Source organism: Heptranchias perlo, chromosome 15, assembly GCF_035084215.1.
Source record: "Heptranchias perlo isolate sHepPer1 chromosome 15, sHepPer1.hap1, whole genome shotgun sequence".
In the NCBI taxonomy this organism is placed as follows: Eukaryota; Metazoa; Chordata; class Chondrichthyes; order Hexanchiformes; family Hexanchidae; genus Heptranchias; species Heptranchias perlo.
Genome location: NC_090339.1, coordinates 45,160,637 through 45,184,434, shown reverse-complemented (window position 1 = coordinate 45,184,434; position 23,798 = coordinate 45,160,637). Strand labels below are relative to the sequence as shown.

Genomic DNA, 23,798 nt, shown 5'->3' with positions numbered 1-23,798 from the left:
TACCTGCATGCTAACTTTTTGTGTCTCTTGTACCAGGACACCCAAGTCTCTCTGGACACCAACATTTAATAGTTCCTCACCATTTAAAAAATATTCTGTTTTTCTATTCTTCCAGTGCTTTCCTTTGCTCAATCTCTGCATAAGTTTGTAGTGTGTCTAAGGATTGAATAGAGAATTCTCTTTGGTTGATTTTGAGTTAGTTACTGATTTTATTACTTGCCTGTCAAATAACTGTCTTGTCAAAATCTCAAAAGATGTTGTCAATAAGGCATAATTCAAACGGATACTGCAAGATGTTTGTATTTGAATTGAATGGCTTGGCCCCCCCCCCCTCCTCAAACATCTAATTAAGACAAACAATTAATTGTTGCAACCATTGTATCAAAAATAAACTGAAACATGTTTTCATTGAATGAAGCTGGCATTTGAGCTTTTTTTTATTCGTTCATGGGATGTGGGCGTCACTGGCGAGGCCAGCATTTATTGCCCATCCCTAAATGCCCTTGAGAAGGTGGTGGTACGCCACCTTTTTCAACGCTGCAGTCTGTTTGGTGAAGGTTCTCCCACAGTGCTGTTAGGTAGGGAGTTCCATGATTTTGACTCAGCGACAATGAATGAACGGCGATATATTTCCAAGTTGGCATGGTGTGTGACTTGGAGGGGAACGTGCAGGTGGTGGTGTTCCCATATGCCTGCTGCCCTTGTCCTTCTAGGTGGTAGAGATCGCAGATTTGGGAGGTGCTGTCGAAGAAGCCTTGGTGAGTTGCTGCAGTGCATCCTGTGGATGGTACTCACTGCAGCCACAGTGCGCTGGTGGTGAAGGGAGTGAATGTTTAGGGTGGTGGATGGGGTGCCAATCAAGCGGGCTGCTTTGTCCTGGATGGTGTCGAGCTTCTTGAGTGTTGTTGGAGCTGCACTCATCCAGGCAAGTGGAGAGTATTCCATCACACTCCTGATTTGTGCCTTGTCGATGGTGGAAAGGCTTTGGGGAGTCAGGAGGTGAGTCACTCGCCACAGAATACCCAGCCTCTGACCTGCTCTCGTAGCCACAGTATTTATGTGGCTGGTCCAGTTAAGTTTCTGGTCAATGGTTACAGGGATGAGGGACTTCAATTATGTGGCGAGACTAGAGAAGCTAGGATTGTTCTCTTTACAGCAGAAAAGATTAAGGAGAGATTTAATAGAGGTGTTCAAAATTATGAAGAGTTTTGATAAGAGTAAATAAGGAGAAACTGTTTACTGAGGGTCGGTAACCAGAGGACACAGATTTAAGATAATCGGCAAAAGAACCAGAGGGGAGATGGAGATTTTTTTCTTGCACTGCGAGTTATGATGATCTGGAATGCACTACCTGAAAGGGTGGTGGAAGCAGATTCAGTAATAACTTTCAAAAGGGAATTCGATATATACTTGAAAAGGAAAGATTTGCAGGGCTATGGGGAAAGAGCAGGCAAGTGGGACTAATTGGATAGCTCTTTCAAATTGCCGGCACAGACACGATAGGGCTGAATGGTACCCTTCTGTGCAGTAAGATTCTATGTTCTATGAGTTAACTGGACCAGCCATGTAAATACCGTGGCTACAAGAGCAGGTCAGAGGCTTGGTATTCTGCGGCGAGTGACTCATCTCCTGACTCCCAAAGCCTTTCCACCATCTACAAGGCACAAGTCAGGAGTGTGATGGAATACTCTCCACTTGCCTGGATGAGTGCAGCTCCAACAACACTCAAGAAGCTCGACACCATCCAGGACAAAGCAGCCCGCTTGATTGGCACCCCATCCACCACCCTAAACATTCACTCCCTTCACCACCGGCACACTGTGGTTGCAGTGTGTACCATCTACAGAATGCACTGCAGCAACTCGCCAAGGCTTCTTCGACAGCACCTCCCAAACCCGCGACCTCTATCACCTAGAAGGACAAGGGCAGCAGGCACATGGGAACAACACCACCTGCATATTCCGACTTGGAAATATATCGCCGTTCCTTCATCGTCGCTGGGTCAAAATCCTGGAACTCCCTTCCTAACAGCACTGTGGGAGAACCTTCACCACACGGACTGCAGCGGGTCAAGAAGGCGGCTCACCACCACCTTCTCAAGGGCATTTAGGGATGGGCAATAAGTGCTGGCCTCGCCAGCGACGCCCACATCCCATGAACGAATGAAAAAAAAACATAACTAAAGAATACCCTGCTCAATCTTAAGACAAAAATACTTATTTTTCTCACATTGAGCTCTGTGCCTCCAGCAACGACCAACTTCCGATGGAAGTGTGCCTAGCCATAGGAGGCATGGGAAAAAATAAGGCTGCTTCCTATTAATCCTCCAAGAAGTCGTATAGGAGCTGACAGCACATTAGTAAAGTAAAACTAGGAAAACAGCCTTTGGTGTTATTAGGTTTCAGCTTTCTTATTGCTCATCCTGTGTTCTGGTATCAATATAAAAGCTGCATTAGGTACATCACTTGTAGATCGTGTCTACACTCACCATTCCAAAATATCAGTAATCACAGTGGCAGTTGAAGGACACATCAATGCTTTGTGACCGTTTCCTGAAACAAGAAGTACAGGAAGAGCTTGTGCATCACGTGACTGCTAATTTGGACATGGTACTTGAGCAAAGGTGGAATTAATGGGTGTACCATTATTGATGTGTTGTACACATATCTTGAAGAAGTGTCATTTTAAGCTGTAATGAGGAGAATGTAAATCGACAGGCAACTTGCCAGACTTGTTAAAATTACCAGTAATTCCCGTTTGGCTGAACCTGAAATGTTATTTTTAAACTGCACTTTGGTTAATGCTGATGGCTGGGTCCCCTAGTAAACGTTTATGTTTGATTAATGCCATTTTTTTTTCTCTTCAAAATTACCTTTCTACTGCAGTAAAGAAATAGCCGCTGACCAGTGCTGGCCAAAAGTATCCAGAAAGGACCTGCAACACCTCGAGAAGCTCTTAATACCGTGTGGGCATCATGAGTGAGCCCAACCTTGAAGATGCAAGCTCAGCTGTGAATGAATTATGTTGTGAGTGTGGCCAGGCTCACATGGTACTAGAGAACCACCTGTACGATTATCAGGATGAAGTAGACGACGAGCTAATTTGTCACATTTGCCTTCAGCCCTTGCTGCAACCTCTGGACACCCCATGTGGCCATACATTTTGCTTCAAGTGCCTGGAGAATTTCCTGCAAGAACAGGATTTCTGCCCAATGGATCGCAAGAGGCTTCACTTCCAGCACTGTCGGAAATCCAGCCTTCTGGTGCGGAACCTACTTGATAAGTTGCTTGTTTTCTGTCCTTTTCGATTGGACTGTGAGAAGGTGATGCAGCGCTGTGAACTCGACCCACATCTCCAGAATAGGTAAGTGGCGTGTGGTTCAGGTTCAAGGGTAAAAAGTGCTTAGTAGGTATTTTGCAGTGACCTAATTAACCAAACGGAGAAGAGGCACGGAGATTCAGAATTTACTGTGCACAAAATCAAACTGTAAAATATGAAATCTGATCTAGAAAGAACAATCTTGTATTTATATAGCACCTTTCTTATCCTCGGGACATTCCAAAGTGTTTCACAGCCAAAATACTTTTGAAATGTGTTATGTAGGCAAACTTGGCAGCCAGTTAGTACACATATATGTTATAAAATTGGGATTCCCTTCCTAAATGCTACATTACTTCCTCATTCAAACCCACCTCTTTAACTGAACTTTTGATTTCCCCCCGCCTCCGCCAAAATCTCTCCTTTGGCTTGGCATCCATTTTTCCTCATGCCTCTATGAAGTGCCATTGGATATTTTTTCTTTGGTAACAGCATCATAAAAATGCAACAAATTCTCCTTCCTAGTAATCTTCCCTGATGGTTCAATGGGTAAAGGTACTGCTCAGTGTAATATTAAGTCATACCAAGCAGAAAGTCTCAGGTTGGATTTGGTCTGCATTGAGTTAGCTAATCTCAGCCAGGGAAGCATTTGAGCGCTGCAATTAGTCTCCATCCTCCTGGGCTAGGGAGGGGGGAAAGAAAGATCAGCCAAGGTTCTCGCTCCTGATTGCTGCTGAAGCATTCACAGGTGGATGTCAGGTGAGGATTTGCTTTGGCAGTTGATTACCTGGCCTGTCAACACTTACTGTCTTGACTTGCCACCTGACTGAACTACGGGAGGGGTGCTGGCAACCATGGAACCATACCCCATCAAGTGTTGGTGCCTTTAGGGGAGCAGGGGAAAGAAAAGTGGGAGATTAACAACAAAAAAAAAGGTCTACCATGCAGTAAGTTATAAACCACTTTTATACTGGTGCTTGTTCAGTAAGGACTCTGGGAGACTGCTCTGTGAGCTGGTTCCTAGCATTTAAGTTTCTAAATCTGACTCCATTGCCCCAGTGGTAGACCTGGTTTTTCATTCTACAATTCTGCTGTCGAGCTAATAGAGCCAGATTTAGTAGTGTAAACAGGCTCATGAACCGGTTTTCCAAAAGTCAACCGAAACAAGTGCTAGTGTAAAAGTGCCTATAGAGGCAAAGCCCTGTAACTGAATTTAAATGCATCATTCATTATAAACCATAACAGTATATATGCCTTGTAAAGTGGAAACTTAGTTGTTGTTTAACTTCAGCTTGGAACATAGGAACAAGAGTAGGCCATTCAGTTCCACGAGCCTCTTTTGCCATTCTATTAGATCATGGCTGCTCTGTTATTCAACTCCATTTACCCATCTCTCCATATCCCTTGATACCCTTACCCAACGAAAATATATCGATCTCAGTGTTGAAAATTTCAATCGACCCAGCATCCACAGCCTTTAGCGGGGCTTGGTGGGGGGAGTTCCAGATTTCCATCACCCTTTTGTGTGAATAAGAGCTTCCTGATTCCACATCTAATTGGCCTAGCTTTAATTTTAAGATTATGTCCTCTTGTTTTGGATTCCCCCCACCAGAGGAAATAGTTTCTCTGTATCAAAACTATCAAATCCCTTAATTATTTTAAATACCTCCATTAGATTACCCCTCAACTTTCTAAACTCAAGAGAATACAAACCTAGTTTATGCAACCTGTCCTCATAATTTAATCCTTTTAAGCCTGATATAATTCTGGTGACTCTGCACTGCACCCCCTGCCATGTCAATATTCTTGAGGTTCCGGTGCCCAAAACTGAATGCATTACTTACTTCAGATGGGGTCTGGCTAAGGCTCTGTACAACTGAAGCATCACTTCCTCCCTTTTGTACTCCAATCCCATTGAGAAAAAGGCCAACATTCCATTGGGTTTTTTTTATAGCGCATTCCATTAATTATTGTCCATTAAGGAGGATTGAAAGTTTGGCTGCATGGATTCAAATGAGCATGTGCCATTCTTGATCACGCCATGGTCTCTCAACCCCCCAACCCTCCACACACCTTTTGTCTCTCTTCCTGCCTTAAATCCCCATGCATCCTTCCCTTTTAACCCAACCTATTTCTCTTCGTCCACTCCACTAGTCACGGGCTGCTCATTTAGCCACTCTGCTCCTGTCCTCTGGAACTCCATGCCTAGTATCTTCCCTTTGCTACTTCCCTCCTTGCTATCAAAAATCTTTGTTTGACTGTGCCTTTGGCCCTAACCATCTCCATTTCTCTTCTCTCCTACTTGGCATCCACTGCTTTGTCCTCAATGTAAAGCACTTTAAGATGTCCTCCTGCATGTGTGCTAACTAAATGCACATCTATCGTTGTCTATTATGGGCTTCACAGGTCAAAATCTTTCATCCGACCACTGTTTGCTGTTGTCAAACCATGATTTCTGTGAATGTTCCCTTTTTTTAAATTTATGGTACTTTTATGCTTACTTTAAAAGACTGTTTCCGTCTCGGACAAGCAACCTACATGCATCACTTCCACTCTCAATACTTCCATTTGGTGCTGATATCTGTAATGCTGCCGGGCTCTGTTGTGTGACATAGAAACCTGATTGCAAAGAGTCCTGTGCAAAACAAGAGACCAGCTTTGCTCATTTATTTTAATGAAACCAGAGACTTCAATCTGACAGCAGATTCACAGAGCCATGTTTTCTGCTAGGGATAAGGGAGTTGTTTTTTGCAATGTAAATGCAGGGAGCTGACGCAAACATCACTTTACCCAGTTTGAATTACAGAAACAACAAATGTAATTGTGTCTGCCATTTACACTGAGGACTGTAGTTGATGGTAGGAAGACTGTGTGTCTGCAGTTGGCTAGTGCAAAAGTAGCTTGAGTGGTGATTTGAAAGAGCTCTCTGTCAATGTTGTGAACTCCATGGATAAAGCAGAGCAAATTTGCCTTTATTTGCCAGGACTTGAAAATTGTAGCCACGAGGAGAGATTGGACAGGCTGGGGTTGTTTTCCTTGGAGCAGAGGAGGCTGAGGGGTGACTTGATTGAGGTGTACAAAATTATGAGGGGCCCAGATAGAGTAGACAGGAAGTACCTGTTTCCCCTCGCGGAGCGTTCAAGAACTAGAGGACATAAATTTAAGCTGATTGGCGGAAGGATTAGAGGGGAAATGAGGAAAAACTTTTTTATCCAGAGGGTGATGGGTGTATGGAACCCGCTGCCCGATTTGGTGGTAGAGGCAGGGACCCTCAACTCTTTTTTCAAAAGTATCTAGACCTGCACCTAAAGTGCTGTAAGCTGCAGGGCTACGGACCGGGTGCTAGAAGGTGGGATTAGAATGGGCACCTGGTTGTTCTTCGAACCGGCGTGGACAGGATGGGCCGAATGGCCCCCTTCTGTGGTATCTTTTCTATGGTTATAAATTCTCAATCATTTAGTGCTTTACTTTTCTAATTACATTTCAAGGGAAGTTAGAATCAGTGAGACAGTTACACAAGGCTCATTTTTAAAACTTCTCAGCTGCAAAATCCAGGCACATGAAGGAACCTCAGTCGTTATGCAGCATTATGGGAGCCAGGAAAGAGTCTCAGACCTCATTCAGTAGTCCAATATTGATGTAACTGCAATAAGAATTTTTTACTTCATTCACTGGAAGAATTTTATATTCCATTCACTGGAAGAATTTTGACTGTAAAAATATTAATTTTCTTTTGCTAATCTCAATACAGTTGACTTGTAGCTCCTGTTTTTGGTATATGCTATACAATGGCAAACTGACTCATGTTTTCCAGTCTCTATGTGGAGTAGGGCATACAGATGGAGGGCATATTTTCCTAAACAGCCACTAAAACATGAACTTTATTGTCTAGTTTTATTCCCCACAAATACAGAGTAGCCCATCCCAAAACCAAACTTTGTGGTTTAAAACCAGACAGATGATTATGCGACTGAATTTGTGGCACAAAACTGCCAATAATTTTGCATTATAGTGTCTGTCTCGCTCTGATCACAAGGAGGGCTGGTGTGGAAAATGAAAGCGTACATTAGTGCAGTGAGAGTGCTGGAGGGTCGGGGGCATTGCTGAGGTAGACTAGAAGGAACTTTACCGTGCACCAATCCAATGCCATATAGTAACAGTGGGCACAGAAAAATTATGATATTTTTCATTTGTGAAGCACTAATAATAGCTTTCACCTTCACAAGCACATAATTCACCAATTTAAATTGTGTTATTCAAAGAATAAATGAATACTGACTATCAGCTTGTGAGGTGCAGAACTTTATGATACCAATGCAATTAAGTTATTGTGAAATAGGAAAATAGCAATTGGACATACAAGTACAGTGAATAATCCATCATCTATTCTGTTCATGTCAATACATCTTTGTGTTTGTATGCCAGATAATCAATGCTACACAAGTACAATGTGCTTTTGTAAATTTTCTATAGGGATTTTTGTCCTCCCCATTTCTCTCTGCTCCCCTCCTTTTCTCAAGGCATTAAATCCATGCTGAGTACAGTCCCACAGGTGCTAAGCATCTTACCAAGTAGCTATTAGTCACGCACCAGCCTTGACTGAGTGTTAGCAGCTACTTGACTGATGAAGGGCATCACCATGAGCCTGATTTTGCTCTTACTAGATGTGTACTTCAGCAGAATGTGGAGTAAGAGCCTTGGGCAATTTTTCCCTCCCTAACCCAGAGATAGTGAAACCTGGCTGAGATTAACAAATTTAGCAAAGACTTCTGATGGAACCTCGGACCTTGGTAGTCTGCATGGTTCAGGTACGTACTGGATAAACTCACTTAAGCCATTGGGAGATAAGTTTTACAACAACAACAACTTGCATTTATATAGCACCTTTAACGTAGTAAAATGTCCCAAGGCGCTTCACAGGAATGGTTGTAAAACAAAATTTGACATCGAGCCACATGAGATAGGTGACCAAAAGCTTGGTCAAAGAGGTAGGTTTTAAGGAGTGTCTTAAAGGAGGAGAGAGAGGCAGAGAGGTGGAGAGGTTTAGGGAAGGCATTCCAGAGCTTATGGCCTAGGCAGCTGAAGGCATGGCCGCCCATGGTGGAGCAATTAAAATTGGGGATGTGCAAAAGCCAAGAATTGGAGGAATGCGGAGATCTTGGGGGTGGGGTGGGGGGGGGTGGTGGTTGTAGGGCTGGAGGAGGTTACAGAGATAGTGAGAGGAAAGGCCATGGAGGGAATTGAAAACAAGGATGAGAATTTTAAAATCGAGGTGTTCCCGGACCGGGAGTCAATGTAGGTCAGCAAGTACAGGGGTGATGGGTGAACAGGTCTTGGTGCGAGTTAGGATACGGGCAGCAGGATTTTGAATGAGCTCAAGTTTATGGAGGGTGGAAGATGGGAGGCTGGCCAGGAGAACACTGGATTGTCAAGTCCAGACGTAACAAAGGCACAGATGAGGGTCTCAACAGGAGATGAGAAGGGGCGAAGATGGGCGACGTTACGGAGGTGGAAGTAGGTGGTCTTGGTGATGGAGCGGATATGTGGTCGGAATCTCATCTCAGGGATTATATCATGAGCAGGTGGTGAACTGTCAAATGTATTGCGAACTGTTAGCATTATTCACATGTGGTGCACCCTTTAACATTTTAATATTTCATGAAGACATTAATACTGAGAGAGGCTCATTTTTTATCTTGACTGTTTTACTCTGGAGCTTCTCCAACTCCATCTTAAAAAGGGCATTACATATTTTAAAAATCTATGTCCTCCTCACTATTCTCCCTTCCCCCCCCCCCCCCTCTCCCACCTGCTGTCTCCATTGGCCCTTCTATTCTGAAATCTGGAAATCTGGTGCTGTGTGTAGTGGATAGATTCAGCCAAACACATGCCATCAAGATTTTAATGTACTGGGTTGCCAACATTGCTGGCTGCAACTTGTGTTGAAATGACCAGACCTCCTTTAGTTTTGTGCATTTATGAGACAATAATGGGAGTGTTTGGACGCTTACACTTTCAGTAAAAAGATCTGTTGATAAACGAGATGCTATCAGAACGACTTATTTATTATCTGGGCGGAGTTTAACTACAGGTTGAAGCTCAGCAAATACATTCAGCTCGTTAATAATTGATGCGATGATCAAGAAATGAAAGCTGGGTTGCTTGGTTGTAAACAAAATATTTTTCTCTGACGCTGATTTAGTGTGGGATTGTGATTGTGTGGCTCAGGGTTAGAAGATGCATTATGTCCCGGACTTGCCAACAGGCAATTCTACTAAAAAAAAATGAAAAGAATGAATTTGTTTCCCTGTCGTATCATAAATGTCCCTCCCCCCCCCCCCAGTCCCAGTGGAGGATCAGGATTAAAATCCGTCTCTAAAGTGCTTTTACTTTATAGCTACAAATATGTGGAGAGCGTAGCCACGCCAACCTAATCTCACCTGAAGCAATTCTTCAGAAATAAGGAGACCTGCTTTTCCATGTAAAGTAATGAGACTGTTTCAGGGTTTCCATTTCAATCTTGATGAATGTAAGGGGTTTGAAGCTATTTGTGTCGCAGCAGATTTATCAAACTGACTCCGCACAAATGAAAGCTCACAAGAACTGTGATGGAACGAGCCTTCACTTCCACTAGTACGATGAAGATCAGGTGGTTTTTATACTTGTGAGGCTAATAACACGGATCCGGGGATCTGTGTTCAGCTGCACTCCTTTAATGTTAAAATGCCTCAAGTGACCAATAATTTTTCAATCCTTATTTACTACTCTTTTATTTATGCTATTTCCAAACATTCTCTCATTGTCTTTGCAAAACCTGTTAATTATACAATTAGCCACAAATCTGTCACTACAGAGAACCAATTCCTCCCCGATTTCCAGTGAATAAATTTAAGCATTTTTAAATCTTACTATTTTGAAATAGCACTTTTCTTTACAATACATTCATAGTTGACCTGAACCTTTACATTTAGTTATTGGGTTTGTCGACATCCTGGCACTTCAGATCCACTTTGCACTGGATCAACAATAGACCCTGTTGGTGGTTGCCACCTTTTGCCAACCCCAAATCGGGCACATTTGTAGATGAACTAGTAATTCGAAGATTAGGTACGGGAGGAAAGGAGCTAATGGCCCATTTAGCTCATTCCATAGTTTTGAAGAATTATCCCTAAATTAAACTACTTCCACTACCGCTGTATCCCTCCAGCAGTCAGCAGTTCGGCTCAAAGGATTATGGAAGCTATTGTCTTTAGATATAAAAGATGTGTCTTCCTTTTGGAACATATCCAAAGTATCTTCATAGTTGACATAAACAATGCTGCTTGTGAGGGAGTTTTGATTGATTTCTAAATATTTTTTCCTATGTGTCCATCACATACATTGGTCCCGATATTAGGAGGGCGGCGGGTCGACTGGGCGTGTGGGTAATGCGCCGAGTGAAATCAGTGTGCTCCGCATGGAATCGCAGGCTAATTGGAGCCACTTAACCTGTGCTTCCGGTTTTCGCGCTGGAAAGCTGTGCAGCGCGGACTGCGCCTGCGCAGCATAGACTGTCAGCTGGAGGAGCCCTATTTAAAGGGGCAGTACTCCACTGACTGATGCTGCAGGAAATAGGATAAATCACAGCATGGAGCAGCCCAGGGGGAAGGCTGCTCCCAGGTTTAATGATGCCTCACTCCAGGTATTATTGGATGGAGTGAGGAGGAGGGGAAGGACAGAGATCTTCCGCCCCCCCCCCCCCCCCCCAACATATCGCGCACCTGCATACAGTGCAGGAGGCGCTTCAATGACCTAAGTAGGTCAGCCAAAGTGAGTACACTTACTCATTCCCCTACACTCCGTCTGCCACATCACCGCCCCCACCCCACATCTCCTTCTGCACTGCCAACACTACTCTATCACATCATCCCTCACACCCACTCAAAGCTCATCCTCATCTTACCTGCACTTACTCACCTCGCCAGTACTCATCCCACCACTACCACTCAACCCAATCCTCATACAATCTCATGGCTCTATCTCATACTCACCCTCTCGTGCATCTCTTTCACGGCCAGCCTCACTCAACCTGCCACTACCTGTGCTGCAGCCACAGGGCATGCATCACATATGTGCAATAGGCAGGGTAAGGCAAACGTCGTGAGCATGAAGGGGATGCACAAGGGTGTTTGAGGGTTTGTCATGGTTTTTTACCTATATTTAATTTCTGATCAACTCACATCACATATTATATTGTCACCACTACTGCCATGTCTTTGCGAATCTTGTCTGGTTTGTGCAATAATGCCCTTTCCTGAGGATCACTATGAAGACCCACACCTGATGCCACCCATTGTGTCACTGCAGAGTGGGTGTAGGTGTATTTGCAGGGCTCTTTTGTGCAGACGACTGAGAGACGTCGGCAATGTCCCCGGTGGCACCCTGGAAGGATGCGGAGGAGAAGTTGTTGAGGGCAGTGGTGACTTTGACAGTGACAGGTATGAATATGGTGCTCTGGCCAGCCGGGAGCAGCTCGGCATGAAGGAGGCTGCAGATGTCCACGACTACATGTCAAGTGACTCTGAGCCTCCGTGTGCACTGCTGCTCAGAGAGGTCCAGGAAGCTGAGCCTCGGTCTGTGGACCCTGTGGCGAGGGTAGTGCCTCCTGCGACGCATCTCTCTCTGCGGTTGCCCTCCCTCCTGCTGTGCAGGTGGATGTGTCACAGCACTGTGTTGTGGGGCTCCACGTGTCCGAGGTAGACGGCGAGGCTGGTGATGCCATTCGTCCTCCGAGGAGGTCATGACTGCAGCTACGGCAGCCCCCATCCGGAAGATGTATATTTGAGGGGTCCGCAAGGTAGGTACATGTGTCTGGACCCCGGGGTAAGTGTGCAAGTTGGTGAATTTTATTGTTAGGAGGAGGGTGGTGGAGGCCAAACTTTGTCCAAAGTGACAGAGTGGCCTCCTGCAATGAGTGAGGGTCTCCCCGCCCCCCCCCCCCCCCCACCTGTCAAATGGACCTTTGCAGCTGCCACAGGCTGATGGCTGCAACACGTCTATTTGAACTGGGAGTGTTTCCCCCAGTACGGGAAACAGTCCCAGTTGTTTGCAAAATCCCACCCCTCCTGAAATGTTATGTTAATCAGGTCTCTAAACGACCTGAAATACCTTAATGAGTACTTTAAGCGGGAGTCCCACATACGGGGGCTGCGCGCGCATGTCAGCGCGTCACTGGGGAACCCGGAAGTGGGCGGGTTGGAGCCGGGCTCCTGACCCGCCCCGGGAATCCCCGATTTTCGCAGCCCCCTTGCCACGAGCGCACCCACTCGGGGGTGCAAAAATCGAGCCCATTGTTTTTTTGGTTACTATCCACTAACAACACTAGGACTATATGCAATCTAAAAAGGGTATCTTAACCCTTGAAACAAATTCAATCTTCATTATTTTATGTATTGTACTTTCAGTGTTACCTGTGTTTTACTGCTTCTGTGTAAATGAATCTATCAGTATTAGCCTGCATCAGTTAGGCTATCTTCATACCTATAGAGGGATTCAGTGTGAAGGGGTAATGGCAGCTCATTGGGGCCTTGGAGCACGGAGCACACTATGGGTGAGAAGAGGCCTTGATGGCACTGATATAGTTAAAGTTTTCTTCCAACACTTTTGTTTGTATCCACAGCCAAAGAGCAGTTTACACGTAAGCAGACTGAGTCTCCTGTGAACCAGATCCTGTGCCCTTATGCTCTGTCAGTGATAGCAAGCTCAGGATTAATAGTTACCCTTTTATTGTCATACTGGCTACTAAGACCATGAATGTCCACCAGGTTCTCCTTACTTTTTTCAATAGTAGAAAACACCACACTGTCAGATTAACTGATGCAGGCTAACACTGATAGATTTGTTTATACAGAAGCAGCAAAACACAGGTAACACTGAAAATACAAAACATAAAATAATGAAGAATGAATTTGTTTCAAGGGGTTAAGATACCCTTTTTAGATTGCATATCTTGCACAGCTAGAAAAGTGACCAAATTCTTGGATGAAACAGTCTTTCGTAGACTGCGGTGATGCGAGGTTGTGTGTGGATAATGTGAATTTCCAATCGACAGAGCCCAGGTCTCCAGATAGATAGATAGAAAGAAAGAACTTATATTTATGTCGTGCCTTTGATGACCTCAGGACATCGAAAAGCACTTTACAGTCAATTAAGTCACTGTTGTAATTAGGGTAACGTGTTGGCCAAATGGCACACAGCAAGGTCCCACCAACAGCAATGAGATAAATGACCAAATCATTTTTTATTTGCTGTTGCTGCCCTGAATTGTATATCGTATGCTGACGCTAACGTCTCTCCCTGCCTTGAGTCCCTAAGGACCACTCTGAGTTCCCAATGTGCAACCACCACCAATTCCCACTCAAAGACCCCCATTGTGCTTGTGATAAAATGGAGGATTTCTGTATTATATTTTTATGTGACTTTGCATGACGTTAGAAAGGCAGGGTAATTGTGATTTTTTTTTTTAAAAATTGGCTTTTGCCAGCAATACTGTCCAGGCAAAATTTATTGCATTGGTGCTAAGTGTGATCAATACATGTAAATAGCTCACAGTCAGCCCATAGCACTCGCAGATGTATGTCCTGAACGAATTCACAGCAGCATCCACAAATGTCAGTGAAATTCCTGCAGTAACTGTAAAAATATTACATAGCATATGGCTCTCTGAATTGAAGTAACTGCTGTGGCAATTTAAATTTGCTTCTGCTTTTAGCCCTTAGCGACATTGGAATGCTATTGTATTGTGGTGTCAGTTACACCCATCATTATTGAAGCGATAATGATGGGAAATTCAGCGTGTGGTGTCACACTGTCATTACCACCTATTTTATTACGACAGTCCATTTTTGGTCAGGCGCTTCTGTAATCTGCCAGAAGTGATGCTGAAAAGTTTGACAGCCTTAAAAAATGTATGGGGATCCAATGTACATGGTCCCTACTTTTTCCTACTCCCAGCCCACCCCACTCAAAGGAAATCCCTGGCCGATGAGGTACTGATAGGTCTTTATTAATGCAGTGTAGTCACTAGGATTTCAGTAACGCAAAACGGTGTTAAATTTCTGTATTATATCCAATTACAGCATAGATACATTTAATGGGAAGCTAGATAAACACATGAGGGAGAAAGGAATAGAAGTTTATGCTGATAGGGTTAGATGAAGAAGGGTGGGAGGAGGCTCGAGTGGAGCACAAACATCGGGATGGACCAGTTGGGCTGAACGGCCTGTTTCTGTGCTGTACATTCTATGTAATTCTATGTACTGTGAGGGACACATAGCAGTAAAATCATGGTTTTTGTCCTTCCAAATGTGGGTTGAGTCTAGAGAAACCATTTTGAGCTGTACAGCACTAGGATGAACTGCTGATTGTGGTAGCAGAAGGAGCCATTTGAGGTAATGAATGAAAGGCACTCTTACACCGTCTATTTCCTATTGTTTCTCTCTGGGGAGAGTAACTTCTTTGCTCTACTCTCCCCCTTATACCTTTTGAGCTAGATGCTGGTTACACTGGACTCCATTGTGTCATGCAGAGATGCAGTTGCATAATGGAATGTAAATGGAAAGAATTCTCTTCCATGTGTTTACGGAAACCAGCTCTTTTAACATGACGGCACATTCATAGACCCATGTTTTGGTAGATCTGCGTTTTCATGAATTGCCGATGCTGTTGATTCTCGAAACATGAAGCTGTTTATACTGTAAAGTGCAGCACACTGACCGAGCACTACATATCAGCCACCAGTGGCACTCTTATTATACATTAAAAAGTAGTTTTGAGTATCACACAACTGTAAGCCTATTGGTTTATGTGTGACTTGTCATAGAATCATAGAATCATAGAAGTTACAACATGGAAACAGGCCCTTCGGCCCAACATGTCCATGTCGCCCAGTTTATACCACTAAGCTAGTCCCAATTGCCTGCACTTGGCCCATATCCCTCGATACCCATCTTACCCATGTAACTGTCCAAATGCTTTTTAAAAGACAAAATTGTACCCGCCTCTACTACTGCCTCTGGCAGCTCGTTCCAGACACTCACCACCCTTTGAGTGAAAAAATTGCCCCTCTGGACCCTTTTGTATCTCTCCCCTCTCACCTTAAATCTGTGCCCCCTCGTTATAGACTCCCCTACCTTTGGGAAAAGATTTTGACTATCGACCTTATCTATGCCCCTCATTATTTTATAGACTTCTATAAGATCTCCCCTTAACCTCCTACTCTCCAGGGAAAAAAGTCCCAGTCTGTCTAACCTCTCCCTGTAAGTCAAACCATCAAGTCCCGGTAGCATCCTCGTAAATCTTTTCTGCACTCTTTCTAGTTTAATAATATCCTTTCTATAATAGGGTGACCAGAACTGTACACAGTACTCCAAGTGTGGCCTCACCAATGCCCTGTACAACTTCAACAAGACATCCCAACTCCTGCATTCAATGTTCTGACCAATGAAACCAAGCATGCTGAATGCCTTCTTCACCACCCTATCCACCTGTGACTCCACTTTCAAGGAGCTATGAATCTGTACTCCCAGATCTCTTTGTTCTATAACTCTCCCCAACGCCCTACCATTAACGGAGTAGGTCCTGGCCCGATTCGATCTACCAAAATGCAGCACCTCACATTTATCTAAATTAAACTCCATCTGCCATTCATCGGCCCACTGGCCCAATTTATCAAGATCCCGTTGCAATCCTAGATAACCTTCTTCACTGTCCACAATGCCACCAATCTTGGTGTCATCTGCAAACTTACTAACCATGCCTCCTAAATTCTCATCCAAATCATTAATATAAATAACAAATAACAGCGGACCCAGCACCGATCCCTGAGGCACACCGCTGGACACAGGCATCCAGTTTGAAAAACAACCCTCTACAACCACCCTCTGTCTTCTGTCGTCAAGCCAATTTTGTATCCAATTGGCTACCTCACCTTGGATCCCATGAGATTTAACCTTATGTAACAACCTACCTTGCGGTACCTTGTCAAATGCTTTGCTGAAGTCCATGTAGACCACGTCTACTGCACAGCCCTCATCTATCTTCTTGGTTACCCCTTCAAAAAACTCAATCAAATTCGTGAGACATGATTTTCCTCTCACAAAACCATGCTGACTGTTCCTAATTAGTCCCTGCCTCTCCAAATGCCTGTAGATCCTGTCCCTCAGAATACCCTCTAACAACTTACCCACTACAGATGTCAGGCTCACTGGTCTGTAGTTCCCAGGCTTTTCCCTGCCGCCCTTCTTAAACAAAGGCACAACATTTGCTACCCTCCAATCTTCAGGCACCTCACCTGTAGCGGTGGATGATTCAAATATCTCTGCTAGGGGACCCGCAATTTCCTCCCTAACCTCCCATAACGTCCTGGGATACATTTCATCAGGTCCCGGAGATTTATCTACCTTGATGCGCGTTAAGACTTCCAGCACCTCCCTCTCTGTAATATGTACACTCCTCAAGACATCACTATTTATTTCCCCAAGTTCCCTAACATCCATGCCTTTCTCAACCGTAAATACCGATGTGAAATATTCATTCAGGATCTCACCCATCTCTTGTGGTTCCGCACATAGATGACCTTGTTGATCCTTAAGAGGCCCTACTCTCTCCCTAGTTACCCTTTTGCCCTTTATGTATTTGTAGAAGCTCTTTGGATTCACCTTTGCCTGATCTGCCAAAGCAATCTCATATCCCCTTTTTGCCCTCCTGATTTCTCTCTTAACTCTACTCCGGCAATCTCTATACTCTTCAAGGGATCCACTTGATCCCAGCTGCCTATGCATGTCATATGCCTCCTTCTTCTTTTTGACTAGTGCCTCAATCTCCCGAGTCATCCAAGGTTCCCTACTTCTACCAGCCTTGCCCTTCACTTTATAAGGAATGTGCTTACCCTGAACCCTGGTTAACACACTTTTGAAAGCCTCCCACTTACCAGACGTCCCTTTGCCTGCCAACAGACTCTCCCAATCAACTTCTGAAAGTTCCTGTCTAATACCATCAAAATTGGCCTTTCCCCAATTTAGAATTTAAACTTTTGGGCCAGACCTATCCTTCTCCATAGCTATCTTGAAACTAATGGAATTATGATCACTGGTCCCAAAGTGATCCCTCACTAACACTTCTGTCACCTGCCCTTCCTTATTTCCCAAGAGGAGGTCAAGTTTTGCCCCCTCTCTAGTCGGGCCATCCACATACTGAATGAGAAATTCCTCCTGAATACACTCAACAAATTTCTCTCCATCCAAGCCCCTAATGCTATGGCTGTCCCAGTCAATGTTGGGAAAGTTAAAGTCCCCTACTATTACCACCCTATTTTTCTTGCAGCTGTCTGTAATCTCCTTACATATTTGCTCCTCAATTTCCCGTTGACTATTTGGGGGTCTGTAGTACAATCCGATCAAAGTGATCTCTCCCTTCTTATTTTTCAGTTCTACCCATATAGACTCAGTGGGCGAACCCTCGGATATATCCCCTCTCACTACTGCCGTGATGTTCTCCCTAATCAAGAACGCAACTCCCCCTCCTCTCTTACCTCCTGCTCTATCTTTCCTATAGCATCTGTACCCTGGAACATTGAGCTGCCAGTCCTGCCCCTCCCTTATCCATGTTTCAGTAATAGCTATAACATCCCAGTCCCATGTACCCATCCATGCCCTGAGTTCATCTGCCTTGCCCATCAGACTTCTTGCATTGTCCTGTAGTGTATTGGTACCAGTTAATCTAAATAAACCTGGTGGCAACACTGCCAAGTGTTTCTGTAATTGCTTGCAGACAATGTTTTTTGCCTATAGAATGCAGCACAATAAAAGCTGTAAGAAACTGTCCGCTGTTCAAGTGAAGCGCGATAAACAACTCAACCATGTTAGGGCAGAGCTGGTCATCAGCCTCAGTAGGAGAGCAAGTCGTTACCAATTTGATATAGTTTCTGTTCAAACTCCTTATGGTATTTTCCACTGGTGAAGGCACAGTTTTAAAAAAAAATCTCCATCGCTTTGAGATCAGTTGAAAAGGAATTACATTCAGCTGCACTCCATGATATAAATAGATCCTAATTCATTTCTCACTAGCTCTAAAAATACACTGCTATTAATGTTACATTTTGAATTCCTCTCAACACTTTGATGATGAAAGTATCATATTTACACAGGACACAGATTTATGGCAATTGGCAAAAGAACCAAAGGTGACATGAGGAAAAGCTTTTTTATGCAGCGAGTAGTTATGAATTGGAATGCACTACCTGAAAGGGTGGTGGAAGCAGATTCAATCGTGGCTTTCAAAAAGGAATTGGATAAATACTTGAAGGGAAAAAATGTGCAAGGCGATGGGGAAAGAGCTAGGGAATGGGACTAACTGGATTGCTCTTACAAAGAGGCTCGATGGGCCGAATGGCCTCCTTCTGTGCCATAACTATTCCATGATTCTATGATATCGTACTGAACAAATAGAATCCACAGTCAGGCAAATACAATGAAGGGCAAAAAATATATATTTACACAGATGTGCAAATTGTAGGATCTAGTTTATACATGCTGAACGGGCAACACTTAGTTATTATTGTAAATGCATCAACGAACTTAGCAGCAGAACACCTGAGAGAGGGAGAAAATTAGTTTATAGTTGATGGGAGGGGCTCAGTTGACGTTCGCAAAAGTACTTTTATACCTTTTTTAAAAGACAAAAAATCTACCAAGAGTTGATCTGCCCCTTTCCCAATCAAATAATCTGCCCCATACAGCACAGACGCATTGTACAGCATAGATATTGGTTCCCTAATTTTGTTGTTAACAGGTAGGTTAATGTCAATACTGGGGCAAACCCTCTACTTCCCATATTCCAAAAAGCATATGATGGGTGCGTATTGGTTTGAACTTTGCGACTAACTGAAAAATTGACTGAAGAGTCTGCCAAATTATAAACCAACTCTGATACTTAATCAGTTTAGCTTCACTTTTATTAATAATTCTCCAATTGATTTTGTTTTCTTATACTGAATGCTATTGAATTTGTATTTAGTAAAAGGTTAATTTGAGTATGGGGTAAGGGAAAAGTGGAAAGTTTACCCATGTTTAGCAACTTACATCAGGAAACCCAAGTGAGTTGGACAGCGTCTGTGCAAGGAGTGAGATTAACGGAGGCAATAGACATTTTTACATTCAGTATTTTCTTGTCATGTCACCGTAGCTGTTAGGAAGTGCTAAGTTGGCTCAGTGGTCATAAGGTCATGAACTTGAGCATATTATCGGTGCAGTACTGAGGGAGTGCTTCATTGTCAAAGGTGCTATCTTTTGGATGAGCTGTTGATCTGAGGCTCTGCCTGTCTGATGAGGTTATAAATCCCGTGACACTAAAAACAGATTCATTAGTCTCATTGCTGTTTGTCGGACTTTGATTTGCACAAATTGGCTGTCACGTTTGCCTAAACAATGACAAAAATTAATTGGCTGTGAAACACTTTAGGACACCCTGAGGATGTGAAGGTGCTATATAAATGAAAATTCTTTTTCTTAAGAGCATAAGTTTTCAAACTGGGTTCTGGGAGATCATAAGATTGCTGCATATCTGGTGCTGGGTATTCCATGCATGGCCAGCACAGTGTCCTGAGAATTGTGGGTACTGTATTTTGTCTGCATTTGACATTAATAATACATATTTTTAGCAACAAAAGTGCTGTTTTCCTTTGGGTTTCTGACACTGTCTTTTGGAAGTTAGAAGGGAGAGGGGGATAGAGACTCTCGAAGAGTGTATCAGTATTTGCAGGGGGTCAGTGTTTTCCATGGGTGGGGGTCCCTGGGAATGTGTTAGTATTTGGAGGTGTCCCCACAGAAAAATGTTTTGAAAACTAGCGGCTTTAAATTTGATTTAAAATTTTGCAGTTTCTTTTGATTGTAACACAGTCTCATTGTATAGCTATAATAGTCTCTCTTTTAATACAGTAATGATTTTTTTTATTTTCTTAGGTGCCCTGGTCTTATAAAATATAGAGTTAAGATTGAAAGCAAGAGACTGTCTAGCTTGAAGAGAAACCAAGACACCGCACCAGATGATGCAACAATAGCAGCAGAAGGTTCAGCAGCAGCTGTTTCACTCCGAACAGCTGAGCCTGGACTTGTTAACCCTGCTTTTGAAGAAGATCATGAAGAAGATGGTAAGCTCTTTTGTCTCCATCAAATTGTAAACAACTTCACTTGCAGAAAGCTGTGATTAGGTTTAAACAAAATGGCACGTCATCGAATGACAACCAGTAGTGGCCCATTTTTCTCTTGCTTTTTGATTTTTTTTTAACCTGTTTTTTTACCCCACGGCTACATGCCCCTCCTTTCAGTTTCTGGTTGTAAGAAATGAGTGTGGGTTTTTTGGAAAGCTGGACAATCAGTAATAGTGCATAGGCCTAAAAGATACTTAGGCCCGATTTTGGTATAAATGTGGTTACTGCACTGCTGTGCAAAATTCCATCCAGAATGTAGCATGGTATCCTAGTGTCATCTCAGTGAGCATGAAAATCACACACCTTATACTACTCTAGCTGCCTCATAGCAATAGCACTGAGTAGGTGTGGGGTAGAGAGGTATAGTGAGTAGCTGAGGGGTAGGCAGTTCTGTGGGTAGTGAGTAATTGGGGGGCTTGAAGTATCAATAATTGGTGAGCAGTGTAGGGTAGTAAAAATTCAGATGAGGAAAGTGAGCAGTTGCGGAGGGAATAGTTTGTGTGGTAAGTGGGTATGAGTACAGTGAGTAGTTGAAAGGGTAGATAGTCAGTCAGTATTGGGAATAGGATAGCTGAGGAGAAAAGGAAAGTCTAGATAGTGGGGGGGGGAAATATTAATGGATAGGTAGGTGGGGGAAGGGAATAGCTTGGAGTTGGCCAGTGAGTATTTGTGATAATATGAGTGACTTAGTAGGTGAAATATAGTATTGAATAGGAATTATGCAAGGGTTACAGTTAGAGTTTGAAATAAATATAAATGGAGAAGAATAGAGTTGGAAGAATGAATGGATATGGAGAGAGAAGGACCAAAGTGGATGTAGGGAGGAGTAGGGATAGAGTGGGGTCAAAGAGAACAGGCTAATTTCAACTGCAAGTTATGTCCCTGAAGACTGATTCTATTTCCTGAGCTGCTGGTCATTTCATTAATTCATTCACTAGCCTGCACTTTCCCTGCCCGAATCTTATTTCCTAAACCACAGGCTACTTAATTACTTCACTTGCCCACATGCCCCAAAGCCTGATTTTATTTCCTGAGCTAGGACTTAACTAGTTAACGAATTAGCTAACCCGCTCCCCCTGAAGTCCAATTTCTGTTTCATATCCTGCCATTTATTTAATTATTTTGCACCCCCCCCCCCCAGCAATTTTATTTACTTCATTAATTTGCCAAAGTCCAATTTCAGTTAATTAATTTAGTGGCTTCCCTGCCCCACTGAAGGCCAATATGATTTATTTAATTCAGGAGATGGCAATTCAAAGTTGGAGAGGCAGGGAAAGAGAGAAGGGGAGAGGGACACTAGACTGGTTCTACTAATGATATAGAATAATGGGATGTGTGACAAGACAGAGGCGTCCAGAGGATGCTACAAATTACAACAGGGATGTTATGCAAATTATAATAATCATATAAACCCACAGATCAGATTAGGACTTTCAAATTACTCTGATATTTATTAAATTTTAGTTATTAATTTCAGTTTCAATTTTAAAGGAGCTCTTTCTCATGTTTAAAATCACAGGGCGCTATTTTGGGTTTGGCGGATGATTTTCCAGTCTGGACAGTGAGGCCTGGATTTAAATACTTAATTCTACCATCTGGCAGCTAATGAATACAACAGATTGCTTGTTTTTTACTCTGCAATAAAAGTTAAAACTACCTCTTTGGTATCCAAGGCTCTCACACGAAGAATTTAATGAGTTTACACTTTTGTAACCCCTTTGCAAATGTGGAAATTATTAAAAAGTGCCCTGAGATCTCAAACTGCAGGTGTGTTAACATTTACAAGCTTTAAAAATTTTGTAGGCGGACAGGCTTAAAACTGTGTTGTACAGTTTTATGAAACATAAGATGGATTAAAAATTGTTGCTACTAGCAGAACTTTCCGTATCATTACTGAGAATATAAGGAAGACAACTTGTACAAAGCAAGCCATTGTCAGGTATTTGCTTGCATCAGGGTGACCCAGATGGAGGTTTAACTAGTTCAAACAGACTGAGAGGGTAACGCCTGCGAAAGGCCAACACTAGTGATTTAGCATAAGTGTGGCAAACCCATAACATGCGAGAATCAGAGCCACAAGTTTGGAATGTTTTTGGAATGATAGTATCCCATATTCTTTAAGGAGTCATTCTCCTCCCACCCCCATAGGTTGCAATGTGTTTTGGCAAAAGAATCTTATGCAAGATGTAGATTTAAAAGAGGGAGTTTTACTCCGCATCTAATCTGTGGTATACCTGATCTGGGAGTACCTGTGAATAATACTGGGTGTCAAAAAATTGGAGACATTCCTTAGATCTTGGCTGATGCAAGAAAAAATAAGTCCACTGCAATGTGTCACTTTGGTACTCTGCTGTCCTGCTCTATGAAGTGGTAGGATGTACCTGTAATTCCTGCACACTGATTTCACAGTGCAAATCCTGGCAACAGAGGGAAAGTACAAAGGGGAGGCTAGTTAAAGTAGTGACAGACGATTCGTCTTCATTGTCATCATGGAAGCTCTGTACTATTCGTCTGATTCCCATATAGCCTGTTTCCCATATGAGCTTTGTTCCTTTTACTGCTTCTGTGACTTCCGGTGCCACTGATATGAGTGTGCACTATGTGCATGGGCAATATATCCTTGGCCATTTGTTAAAAATGCCCAAAGTACTTTCTCCATTCTGTCAACAGAGCCAATCCATAAAACAAAATACTGCAGAGGTCGGAAATCGGAAACAAAAACTGAAAAGGCTGGAAACACTCAACAGGTCAAGCTTTTGACGAAGGGTTACACCTGAAATGTTAACGTTTTTCCTTTTGTTCCTTGAAGTGCTGAGTGTTTCCAGCATTTTCTGTTTTTGTTTGTCATTTCCATATTGATTTGTCGTTTGATGTCCTCATCCATCATCATTACAATCTGCTTATATCCAATATTTTTGAAAGCGGAACGTTTCTAAACTGAGAAACTTTGTTCATGTTCTATTGTTTAATGTCCACACCTCACCGCTAAAAAGTAAGAGAGATATTGCAGAGGATTGGGAACAGGGCAGCTTGTCCACTCTCCTGTTTATACTTGTGTGTTTGTGTTTGTATCAACAAGGAAGAAACCTAAACATTTGGGAATAAAATAACATTTTTTTGTCATATTGCTCTATTTACATGCATTTGTTTTCTGCAACTTTCTTGATGCTTGTAACAGAACAGATTCTGATATTTTATACTGTAAATACATGATTTATCTACTTAGGCCTAACTG

General features: G+C 43.1%; 1 protein-coding gene across 1 annotated transcript in view; it reads left to right on the top strand.

Annotated features, from left to right (window-relative positions):
- lnx2b (ligand of numb-protein X 2b) overlaps positions 1-23,798 on the top strand; it is a 65,087-nt gene that overhangs the window by 19,968 nt on the left and 21,321 nt on the right. The window contains exons 2-3 of the mRNA XM_067997142.1: positions 2,886-3,363; positions 20,316-20,503. Of these exons, the coding sequence (XP_067853243.1) occupies positions 2,975-3,363; positions 20,316-20,503 (577 nt within the window). The 5' untranslated portion in view covers positions 2,886-2,974. The remainder of the gene's footprint in view (positions 1-2,885; positions 3,364-20,315; positions 20,504-23,798) is intronic.